Source organism: Rhinolophus sinicus, chromosome 2 (assembly GCF_057876585.1).
Source record: "Rhinolophus sinicus isolate RSI-liver-muscle chromosome 2, RSI-T2T, whole genome shotgun sequence".
NCBI classification, from domain to species: domain Eukaryota; kingdom Metazoa; phylum Chordata; class Mammalia; order Chiroptera; family Rhinolophidae; genus Rhinolophus; species Rhinolophus sinicus.
Window position 1 is genome coordinate 6,512,816 of NC_142502.1, and position 13,103 is coordinate 6,525,918.

At 42.0% G+C, this 13,103-nt stretch overlaps 1 protein-coding gene across 6 annotated transcripts in view; it reads right to left on the bottom strand.

Annotated features, from left to right (window-relative positions):
* Positions 1-11,516, bottom strand: part of MAP3K4 (mitogen-activated protein kinase kinase kinase 4) — an 84,236-nt gene extending 72,720 nt beyond the window's left edge. For 5 of the 6 annotated variants that reach the window (XR_016020028.1, XM_074333784.2, XM_074333785.2 and 2 more), the window contains exon 1: positions 11,196-11,513. Coding sequence is in view for 5 of the 6 variants with exons in the window: in XM_074333784.2 (XP_074189885.2) it covers positions 11,196-11,359 (164 nt within the window). In the remaining variant the exon portion in view is untranslated. Of the gene's footprint in view, positions 1-11,195 lie in introns of all 6 variants that reach the window. The other variant, XM_074333786.2, reaches the window with a different exon arrangement.
* Between the last annotated feature and the right edge of the window lie 1,587 nt (positions 11,517-13,103).

Consider the following 13,103-nt stretch of genomic DNA (forward strand, 5'->3'; position numbering starts at 1 on the left):
AAATGCCACTAAATTTTTCTGACTTGGCTAGAACAAAAATTCTAATTAACAAACATTAAGACAAGAAGCCACTCAATACCTGAAAGCTTATATTTAATTATAAAATGTATCCCTCCTCTAGAATAATTTTAACTATATTGAATCTAAACATTTCTTTATAGCTTAATATTATGTTGGTTAATCACTAATACTTTCGTTGATGTTTTCTCCTTATTCGTGCTTCTTGTTTGAATGTATACAGGACCGTTAACAAAGCAACATACTCCCATGATATATTTCATTACTGGAAATTTCTATTAACAGAGAGAGAAATAATAGGGAACTGAGGTATTTGAGAAAATACTGAAAAAGTTAGATATAGTTGGAAAATTCTTTTTAGAAACATCAATTTTACCACTCAAATTGAAGCTAAATTAGTTACTTCAAACCATTCCTGCAATAAATATTTACTGTGTGCTACTGTAAAAAACAGCTACTGTGTGCTAAACACTATTCCAGGAACAGGGATACAAGGAGCTAAACGACAAAGGCAACCCAAACAATTCTGGAAAAGAACAAAGCTGGAGGACTCACCTTCCCAATTTACTGTTGCCTCGGATTACTACAAAGCAACAGTAATCAAAACAATATGGCTATGGCATCTGACAGATATGCAGAGCAATGGAACAGAACTCAGAGTCCAGAGCTAAACCTATGTCTCTGTTCAACTGATTTTTGCCAAGGGTGCCCAGACCATTCAATGGGGAAAGAAGAATCGTTTCAACAAATGATGCTGGGATAACCACATAGCCACATGCAAAAGAAAGAAGTTGGGACTTTAATTCCAACATATGCAAAAGTTAACTCAAAATGGATCAAAGACCTAAGTGTAAGAGCTAAAAGTATAAAACTCTTAGGAGAAAATGGGTAAATCTATAAGGCCCTCAGATTTGGCAATGGACTCTTAGATACAATTCAAAAGCACAAAAAACCAAAGAAATAGATAAACCGGACTTCATCAAAATTAAAAACTTTTGTGGATCAAAGGACACTACCAAAAAAGTGAAAAAGACAATCCACAGAATGGGAGAAAAATATTTGCAAATCATATATCCAATAGGGACTTGTATCAAGAATATACATGGAACTCTTACAATTCAGTAATAAAAAGATAAATAACCCAATTAAAAATGGAAAATGGATCTGAATAGATACTTCTCCAAATAGGATATAAAATGGGCCACCAGCACCTGAAAAGATGGCTCACCAAAAGATGCTAGTGTGAGAAACAGCTACTGTGTGCTAAACAGAGGAAAACACAAATCAATACCATGAGATAGCACTTGACACCCATTAGGGTGGTTATAATCCAAAAGTCAGATAATAACAAGCGTGGGAAATAATGTGGGGAAATCAGAACTCTCATACCTCCTGGTAGGAATGTCAAATGGTGCAGTCACATTGGAAACCATGACCCAGCAATTAGACTCCTAGGTACGTATCCAAGAAAGATAAGCACTTATGTCCACAGAAACACTTGTACACAAATGTTTATAGCAGCATTACTCGTAATAGCCAAAAAGTAGACACAACCCACAAAACGTCATATATCCATTAAATGTAATATTATTCAGCTATCTAAAGGAAAGTGCTGATACATGGTACAACATGCATGAAACTTGAAAACATTATGCTAATTAAAAGAAGTCAATCACAAAAGACCAAATATAATTGGTTCAACTTATATTAAATGTTCAGAATAGGTAAATATACAGATACAGAAAGTATCGGTCATTGCTCAGAATTAGGGGGATGGGGATTGTGGGTAATAGCTAAAGAATACAGGGTTTCTTTCTGAGGTGACTAAAATGTTCTAAAATTGACTGTGGTGACAATTGCACAGATCTGTGAACGAACTAAAACAAGTGATCTGGACACTTCAAAGGAGTGGATTGTATGGTATATAAATTATAACTCAACAAAGCTATTTTATTTCTTTTTTCCTCTATTGTTTTGGAGGGGACACCCCAATATAAACTGCGGACCTCTAGATGTGCAGAAAGCTATTTTTAAAAAATAACTAGGTATAAGCAAAATCCTTACTCCTGTAGTTCTCTTACTTTCCATGTAGGTTCCAATTCCAGTTACAGCACTTTCTGATATCCTAGAGATGCAATGCTTTTCAACTCTCATTCAAATACCAGTTCTAGGAAAAAAGCTCTTACCAGATATGTCAGATGCGAAAAGGAGTAGAAATTGTGCAAAAGAAGCCGAAAAGACAGCCCTTCTTTATCTTTCATCAGTTCACTAATTCTCAGAAAATGGGAGCAAGTCGAGAACACAAAGAAACAGGTGCCAGGAACCAGTAAACTGATTAAAGCCATAAAGTCACGTGAGTCACTGACTCGCTCATTACCTCCATCAACAGGTACTTCTTGAGCACCTACTCTGTGCATGGCTACTAGAACAAGACTTACAGTCACGTGTTACTATACAACAGCCATGTTATCGTCTCTCTGTGGCTTACAGTACATGCAAGCTATGGTATTTTTCCAGAAACTGCCACACAAAATGGTATTTTATGGTATTTTTCCAGAAAATGGGTCTGAAATTATTTTCCCTTAATTTCGTGTGTTGGACTTTCTGGCTTTAAAGACATGAAAGAAGTTTTTTTAAAGAGCTATAACTACATGAATGTTTACAACTTCAGTACATATAAAAATAACAGCCATACTAAAAGTTAAACTAGACAAAAAACATTATCCTTAATTTATGAAAGTCTCATTAAAACTGGCAAGAGAAAAACCTAAGATACTAATAAGAAAATAAGCAGAGAATACAAAAAGATAGTTCACAACATAAATTTATATATCAATAAAACATGAAAACGGTCCCACCTATGCTAGTAACCAGACACTCAAATTAAAATAACCCTTCTTGGCCTATTAAATTAGCAAAGACTTTTTGTAATAACCAAAGCTAGAAAGAGAATATCTAGTAAGGTAAACAGTACACATTTGTACAATCTTTCCAGTAGAAAATACTTAATAGTTATTAAAACTCTTAAAAGTGTTCAAACTCCTTTTGAATTCTACATTCAGAAAATGATTTTACAAGAGCAGCCAGAAGAGCAGAGTTGTGTAGCAAGGCCTTCACCGTAGTGCTATCTAGAACAGTAAGAAACTGGTTAACAAATGGTTTCTGGTATAAGCATAAAATGAGATACGATCGAGCCATTCAAAAATAATGTTTTAATATTTTTACGAACATGGCAAATGTTCACAACTGGTTCAGATAATAAACACATCACGACCACCTCAGCGCTGTATCATTTACTTGGCGGTTAATCGTACTTGTGATAATTCTGATTGCTATAGTAAACTATTATTTAAGCGCCTTACCACCTCCTTTCACATTGCTGCCTAAGGAGACAGCACATAAAACAGAACCATAAGACGCTGAACTGTAACAAACATGGATGAGTCCTGTCTCCAGGTATTCTGATCTAATACATCTCTTAACAACTCACTTTCCTGTTCTGAAAAATGCACATCAATTTTACAAGTTAACTGTAAACAGTACATACAACACGTTCTACCACTTGAGTGAAGGCACACAGGTAGCTGCTAGATGAAAATTTATTACAATCCTGGACCAGACCATGAATTATGAAGCTTCCGTTACCTTATCTCCTCCTTAACTAAATTATAAATTCCTTCAAGGCCAAGCATGTTTTATATTCTGCTTATATATAATAAAACTTATTATCTGCCTGGGGGAATAGTCATAAGGTAAGTGCCATGTGAAATGACTCCGACAGAAAAGACAGGAAAGGGCAGCTAACATACGGGATCCGACCTACACAAAAGCGAGAAGGTGAGAAGAACCGGGATGCCCAGAAGTGGGAAGGTGTTCAGTGAGGATGGAGACTAAATTCTAAGACGCAAGGGGTTCGGCAGGTTTATTTGGCCTGGACCTAAAGCTTAAAGGGGCCTCATATTTGGCTACTGTTGAGTGACAAATTTCAGTAGGGATGCAGTATCAGGTCTCTTCACAATGTGACTTTAATTGAAATTCATGCTCCCCTAATTGTAGCTAAATCTGAGGGTGTGCAGCTCTCCAACTCCGAAAGCTCCCTGGGCCTCATCAAGGCTCTTAGACAGAGGGCCTGGTCACTGAGCAGAGCCACGTCTTATTTTCCCCACTACTGGAGCCCCATGGTCTTGGCTTTGCACTGCCTGAGACATGGGACCCACTCGATATAAGTGCGAGTCTGCAAAGGAAATGAGTAAATGGTACAGCGGGGTTCGTAGGTAAATGCGACGACGTAGTCAGCTGCTACTGACTGACTACTGACCAGTACACTGGAGGTTGTGTCTAAATTTCACTCACACAGTCAGGCCCATGAGTCTCCATTTTAGTCATCATTCCTCAACGCACACACATTCCTCGGTTTTCTGTTGAGTAACACCTACATATTCAAAGAACCAAGTAAAACTCTACGAGCTTCTTTTACATAGCAAGAGCTCAGTTCTGGGGGCTTGAAGCCTCATGGTAAATGTTTCTGTTGTTTCCAGAAGTATTTTTCCCCAATTTACTTCTGATGTCCTACTTCTTCAGGTAAGTGAGTTGGCAAACAGAACAGTATACAGAAGGCAATAAAAATCCCACCACAAGTCAAACCCAGGTAATTATATGCACACATGTGTGTGCACACACACTCACACACATGCACACACATGGCAGGGAAGAACAGAGTTCCTTTTTTTTGAGAACTGCTGTATTGGAAAAAAATTAAATACATATCAGTGTTTTAGAGAAAAATGAATAAATTACCTAAGGCACTCATATATTCCAACCCCAATTTTACTCAAAAACAAATCCTACATTTTAAACTCATCTTTACAATTCTTGAGTTTTAAGGATAAGCAACCAAGAGAACAGCCTTACAGGCAAGGATACGTACGATGCATCTTATTTTTGCCTTCAGGAAATAACGCTGTTTTCAAGGAAGAAATATTCGGACCCTAACCTTGCCTAGCTTCTTCACAATGTCTTTTGATCACTTCGCGGTAAGTACCGTGCTTGTTCTCCTGACTCAATCTCAAGAGACGGGGATAAAGTACAATAGCATCTTTTTATTTGGTACAGCCATGGTCTTCAAAGTGAGGGTCGCAACCCATTGGTGGGTAACTAAATCAATTTAATAGAGCATGATAAACAATTTTTGAATAGCACAGAACAAGAATTATCAGAGTGCTATCATATATGGCAAGGTCAGACACCGTTTCATCAATGTTGACTTTAGTTATGCAGCATACACATACTGTTGTAAAATATATTTCTGAGTGTAGGTCACAAAACAGCCCGAGTTTCAATATCACTACTGCAGAACAGAAATCACAATCTTACTGCCTGCTGCAACGAAGGACTGAGCACTGAAAAGAAGAGCAAGGTGTCTAAAAAGGTTTGAGCACGGGCTCCTCTTTATTCTGTGAACTTGAAATAAACTTTCCTGGGGGGGGGGAAGTTGTGTACAATGAGTTTGGCGGAGATTTTTTTTTGCACTTAGTTTTCTGACAATGAATCTTTTATCTCTGCTCTCTCCTGTAAATCTAATTAATCCAGAAAACATAGTATTCCACAGTTGGTCACGTGAGCCTGTGCAGACGGGGGGCTAACCAGGGGAGCACAGTGTGGCATAAGGGGAAGGGAAGCAAGAGCCTGGAGACCTGCATCCTAGGCTGTGACCTTGGGGAAGCTGCAGCCTCTCTAGGCAGCTTTCTCATCTCTAAAACAAAGTGCACGGCCGAGATGATCTCTCAGTCCCCTTCCAGCTCAAAACGCTTGTAAGTCTATAAGCAACGGCTGGAAAGTTGGTCTAAATGAATGTTAACAGTCCTACCTCCCATAAGACCTGCATTAGTACATGCTTAATTCTTTACCTAAACAAGAACGAAATACTTACACATTCAAAAAGTTAATTCTAAACATTTTATGAGAAAACCTAGTTATACCTAAATTTTTATGTTCTTACATTTAAAAAAATGGGATTTTTAATGGTACAATAAAAATTATGCACGTATTAAATTTTCCTCCAACATATTTCCACCAAGAGATTAAAAAAGGTTGACAATTTCTACATTGTACATGTATCTAGCTGTCCTCTAACAAGCCCTATGCAGAACATTCTACAGGTTCGCAGCATCTGCAAACAGCCAGCTCACTGGGAAAGAAGCTCAACTGAAAACATCCATCTGATCAGCTTTAAAGCTCAGTATCCACTTTTCTCCACAGAACGTTCATTTCTCACGAAATTGTACCGAAATGAAATTCACTTATGAAACACTTTTGACAGAATGCCTAATATGTTCTTAATAGGTTTCTCTTCTACTTTATAAATATTTGGCATCCGTATGATCCATGAGACTAACACTCCTACTGACGTCTGCAAAATACGACAAATGAATGTGCTTATAGGTCAAAAGCAAATTTTCATTTTGTCTATGCAGTTAGTGAATAAATATCTAAAGACAAATTGTACTCTATTACATGAAAGTGAGGTTTGTGGGAAATAAAAGAATGTACCTACCACACCTACTTTCCAGAGGAATAATGTTCCCTTTAAAATACAGTGGTTTCAAACATGCCTTGTAAAAGGGGAAAGCATTTTAACATAACATACAAGTTGAGAATACAGTTACAGATTCTAAATAACAGTGCTATTAATATAAAAGATCGCCATAAAGCAAGCGCTTTGTTTGTTACTGCTGACATTGTTTCTAATCTACAAATTCTGTTACCCAGGGTGAACTAAATAATTAAAGAAAACCAGCTGAATATAGTCAACTCAGATAGTTCATAGCTACTATTAATAAAAATAAATGTTTAAAAAGAAACTAAGTGAATTTAAAATTTGGCAACAATATTCTCTTTATATAACATGGAATCTCATCAATTTCAATTTTAGTAACAATACAAAGTAATTTAAAACATAATTTTTAATAACTGCACAGAATTCTAATATGGTTTTTAATTTAATTTTATCACTTAAACCCAGGGGAAAAAAACCCACTTATCAACATGATCTTTTTCGAACACAATACTCACAAAAGTCAAAAAGCATTTTATGAAAGCACCAACCACTGACCTCTTTGCGGCACCTTTTCCAGAAACTATGCCAGATTCTTGGGCGGTGGGGGGCAGGGGGAGATTAGGGGGCGGGTGGAGACAGTTAGGTGATCTTCTGAGACTTACCATTAGTAAAACTCCACCACTCAGGATTTTTCAAACGTACTTAAGGGACAAGGGTACAATATAATACCTCAAACTAAAGCAGGAAAAGTAAGGCTTGTCATAAACTAATTAAAGTAAGACTGAAGAATAAAAACAAACACACAATAACGCAACTAACTAAGGCACGTTAGTAAAGAGCAAGAGAAAAAAAAACCGCTTCTGTGAAGTCTAAAGAAATGAAAGTCTAAGAGTAAGGCTGTGTCACACGCCTCCCCCCTAGGAGCAGGGGTATGAGGCGCAAGCCAACCTTCCTGGTCGCTCACATCAGTCACCAAAACCATTCAACTAGTTTCCCTTGCTGATGTCATGCTAACCAATCAATCTCTTAAATATACTAATCATACTTCGGCTTTCTACAGGCGAGAGAACACACTGACCCACCAGGTGTAGACAAGGCTGAGCAAGGGCTGCAGCACTGCATCTGGACCTTGCTTACCTTTTCCTGCCAAGAAAATGCCACATTCTAAAGAGCCACGGCAGTCATCGGCCAAACTCCTTTTCTGCCATCTCTGCTATTTTCTCTTTAAAGAAACAATTTCCAATGACCCACTGATTGACAACATGAAATGTGTCTAAAAAAAGAATACAGCCCACCTGGTGAAATGAAAAGGCTAAGACAACAGAACGCTATGAGTAAACAGATAATCACTGAAGCACGAGGAATCAGGCAGCAGGAAGTTATTAAGGCAAGTGCATCCAGTAAGCAGTCAAGATCTTCTATCCCCATACTTCAGGAGAGCTCAGAACAAGATTTACAAGACACCAAGAAAACACATGCGAATCAAGTAGAAGCCACTTCTACCAGTAGGACAATTAAAGGGAACCACAACGTCCTTGAGAGACAAGTTGCCCCATCTCAGAACATAAGGGAGGTTCTGCCATCGCTGGAGCCTTCTGTTAAAGCGGCATCATGGTCACCGCTTCTCTGCCTAAAGGCCCCTTTCCCATGGCATCTACCCTTGTAATGGTCTCATGCCTTCCCCATCACTGATGAGGGCTGGAGAGTCCATCGCTGCACTGTAAGGCACATTTCACTAAGAGAATCGGTGTCATCCAATGTCAAGACTGAAACAAGCAGACTCAAAAGGGACATTCAAGTTGAAAGATCAAATCACAGGAATGACAGGATACTCAAGTACTTTTTTAGTGGTGAAACCCAGACTTTTCAAATGAATTTACAAGAACCATAGTTTATAAACAGTAAAGCCATTGGTTAAAAAAAGCTATTTTTAAGCTCATGTAACACTGACAAGGTCAAAAAATGAAAACAATGAGGCTATTTGTAACATAAATATTTTAAACGAAAGGTTAGAGTAGATAGGAGCAGTTTCACGTCTGCCTTAATTTCCAAGTTAAGTGTACATTCAAGAAATCACAAAAGTAAATTGTCCCAAATTAATTGTAGTAGCTCTCCTCGCAACCTCATCTTCTACGACTGACCCAGAAAATGATAAGGAATGCTGATTCCTAAGTTAATCACCAACAATAACAACTGTCATCCTGAATCTTTATCAAAAATAAGGACAGAAGTAGCCGTGACTGACAAGCAGCCGCAGAACGATAATAGAGTACTATCACCTCTCAACCTGTTTTGAGTTCCTCAGTCATTGCATAACTCTCCCGTCAGCATGCGCCGCGCAGATGTGCTGGGCTGGCACCTGCCACAGTGGTACACTGGCCAACAAGTACAGGCCTGCTCTCTACAAAAAACCTGTGCACTACAGCAGCCTTGCTAATCAATGACACACTGGCACGAAGGACGTGAACAAAGATGGTAGAGCTTTATTCTGCTCTGTCCCCAAACCAGTTAACCTGGTAGCACAAATACCACTTTACGAGTCTCCGATGTGTTACAACGTGGCATCCAGCACATTTGGAACATGCATGTTGAGCTTCTTCAGTGGTTAAAAACATAAATAAGAAAAATTCAAATAAACAACTGCAGAACCCTTGAAGCATCTTATACTAATGATCTACAGGAAGTTTGTCAGAGGTCAGCTCTGTATTGAAGAGGCGGTGACAATAAGGGCGTATAAAAAAGAAAATAACCGCTTTGTCAAGTAATCTGTTTTACAGATTAGCTATTGTATAATTAACTGCAATGTTGCTAAGAAAAATATTTCTAAGATCTTCTTGTTCCGTACACCGCTGATCACTTAAAGTTGGACGAAGCCCATTGTCCTGGCCTATTTTTATTGCAACAAAGACAGAAACCTGGCTGCAAAATCAAGATTTCTTTGTATCACTGGACACACAGTCACTTGTACAGCACAGTCCCACTTCCTTCTGTCCTTTTTGCTTTTACCTAAGAATGTTCACATTCATTTGATCCCAAATCAGTTATACAGAATTATAACTCCTGATCTGCCCATTTGGTTAATGGAATCCCTCTTCTTCACGGTGGTTAAGGGCATGGAATGTGCAGCCAGATCTGAGTTCACTACCGGCTGTGAAACCTTGGACCACATACCTTCGTAACCTTTGTGCCTCAGCTTCTGCATTTGTAAAGGAGAAATAGTAACAGGACCTACCTCACAGGGTTGTTACAAGGATTAAATGGATTAATGGAAGCAAAGAAAACGGCATATTTTCAGCATTTAGTAAGTGTTCATTATTATTCTTAAAGAAAAAAAGGAGTCAAAATGTTCAGAGACTGAATCCACTAAAATGTATTTAATAAACTTTCTGGTAAAACTTCTACAAGTGTTAGACGTATTCAAAAGGAACAAAATGAATTCTCATTACACCACGTACCATTATTTAGGGAAGCTGTTCCTTAAAAGTTCACCAAAGTATCTCAGCAGTACCTTAGAATTTAGAAAAATGAAAAACGACTTTCTTCACAGCTTATAAAAATAAAACAAATCTGGGCCAACTGGGTCATGACAAGCAAGAACGTGATTCCCTTCTTCAGTTCTAACTACAGCCGCAGAATTTGTTTAAAATTTCTTTAAGCAGGAAAAAGAAAGAAGACACTTAACTACCTTTTTCCTGGAACTCTACAGCAAGACGGTAAGACGCAAGAGGAGCTGTGGGAAGTATTTTCGTTCTAGGGGCCAGGGGGCAGCAGTTTGCAAGTTTACCCTGGGATGCAAAGGACGGGGCAAGGGGACGTTTGAACACACAAACACAGGCATATAGGAACAGGGAAATTCTTCCTTAGTTACAGTGAGTTCGCTTTCCCAACCCCCCACCCTCACCCCCCACAATCACAGTAAGCTAATTAACAGCATCTCGAAGGAACAGGATGCAACAAATGCTCTGGGTACCAAAGTTCCATCTTAGGGCTTCCTGCCACAGCAAAGTTTTAGACAAATCAATCCTTTACTTTATGTGCACGTGTGAGCACCAGTCTGCACAATGCAACTACCGAAGGCCTGCAAAGGGCCCTCAGAAAGAGCGACCAACCTGCCTATTTGCAGAGTCCAAGGGCAGTTTCCCCCAGGAGAGGCAGCAGGAAGGGGGTCGAAGGGGGTGTGAAGAGGGCAGGAGAAGCAAGGAAAGAGCCGGTGTGCATCTGCATCCCGAGTGTCCACCTCGAACTCGAACAGGGGTGGGTGACGGTATTAGAGCATTTCTGGGTAGTAACGATGGGAGCAGTTTCGGCGCAGCCCCGGCTCAGACGCTCGCGGCGGCGGCGCGGGTCCCAGTCCCCGCGGGCCCGCGGGTGCCCCCCACGCTCCCGCCCCGCCACGTCCCGCACGGGCTGGGCGCTCCGCTCCGGCAGGAGCCCCGGGCAGCCCCGGCCGCCGCGCCCGGGTCGCAGGGCTGCACCCCGCCCCTCCGGCCCGGCGGAGCCTGGATGCTGCCCTCGCCGCCTGGCGGGAAGCGGAGGCCCCCACGCCCCCTCGGCCTGCGGCGCAGCTCCGGCCGGGACGCACCCCGCTCTCTGCCGCGCCGGCTGCGGCAGCGCCACTCACCTCGCCGCGCGACAGCGCTCGGGCTCGGGCTCGGGCTCGGGCTCGGGCTCGGGCTTCGCCGGCGGCGGCGGCGGCGGCGGCGGTGGCGGCGGCTCCTCCATGGCGGCGGCGGGGGTGACGGCGGAGGCGGGCGGGGGCAGCAGGTCGGCGGCGGCTTCTCTCATCCGTGCACGGAGCCCCGCATGGCCGCGGCGGGCACTGAGCTGCAGCCCGCGCGGGGGCCGGAGTCTTGAAGCGCAGCAGTGACTCGGCTCCGCCTCCGCCCCTAGCCCGCCGCAGGGGCCGCTCGCGCTGCGGCCATCTTGGGAACGGCGACCGGCCAGCGCCGGCTACGGCGGGCGGCGAGGGACAAGCCTCCGAGGGCGGCGCGGCGAGCGGGGGAGGCCGGCGCGGGAGGGGCGGAGGGAGCGGCCTCCACGGCCGCGGCGTGGGCGACCCCGGCGGGGGAGACGCAGCGGGTCGCGCGATTTGCCCCGGGGGTTGGGGTCTGGCCGCCGCCGCCTGGTCTCGCTGGTGGGGGGTGTGCGGTGGGCCGGGCGCCCGAGTGGCGGGTGGTCGGCGACGGGCGTGCGCGGGGCCGGGTTAGGCGGCGATTAGTGACTTTTAAGTGCTTGGTAAACTTGAGCGAGTGGCTCACCGCCAAAGGTGATGCCATCCTCAGAAACAGGGTGCGCTGTACTGCTGACAAGTGACACGCGGGCGAGGAAGCGCGGGGACCTGTGAGTCCCGGGGGAGGCGACGGGCGGGGGGTCCACTGATGAAAGCGCAATCTTCAACATACACGGAAAACGCAGATTTTGGGACGGAACAAAGAAAACGAGAACATTAAAGGTACCTTCCTGGGAACGGGGCAGAAGAGAACACTGATCCATCCTCCTGACCTCAGAGTCACAAGGTGGTGTTGAGCTTCCAAACATTCAGCTCCTAAACGAAGGAGAAGAGAAAGAAACTCCAAAGACTATTTCAGAGATACAGAAATACTGTTGCAATTCCTACTGTATCATGTACTCAGAGAGTACTTCAGGCATCACAGTTTTAAATTACAACTATTTACAACATTTTTCACGGGGTGGAGCCCAGGATTAGTTCAAAAAAACAGCATCGTTTAAGATTAATTACATTTCTTTCCATTCAAAGGTACTGATTTTTTAAAACCTCATTCAGTTGAGCTTGAATATGTAAAATACACACTTTGAACAAATGTTGGTAAGAAAACTGGCCAAGACAGAAAACCTTAAATGTTACATTTAAATGCCAGTTGTGAAGTTAGTTATGTTACAGAAATTTCTCTGCAGTTTAAAAATTTCTTCAATCTATATTCTTTATCATGATAGCCTTTGTAATGTATATGGCATGGTAGTGCTGAATTTCAGAATTGACATTCATTCAACAACATTCATTCCATAAATACTTATTAAATTTGTGTATGTATCAGGAACTGTACTAGATGCGAGGGACACAGCAGTGGCGCAGAACAGACCAAGTCTTTTCCTAGTGGAGCTGACATCCTCGTTAAGTAAGGGGAAGAGAGAAAAAATAAAACATAACTACAGAAAAATAGATGGTGTATCAGCCAGTGATGATAACTGCTATGGAGAAAAGTCAACCCGAAAAGGGGTTGGAGAGGGTAATGCTGTCACATAGGTTGGTCAGAATAGAATGATTCGGTCTTACACCTATTTCAAAGGAAAGTTGTTATAAATTCTTACTGAATTTCACATTTTCTTTTGAAATCATTGTAGGACCAAATCATTTCACTTCATCCTCACTAACTCATGTTTAAGTATTTTAATATTTTGGATAAGTCATGGTTTACAAATAACTGCTAAGGACAGTCTGAGCCTGGGACCTAGCCTCAGGTCTCCGAGATTATAAACCTGTGACATGTGATGTACAGACCAGCATTGG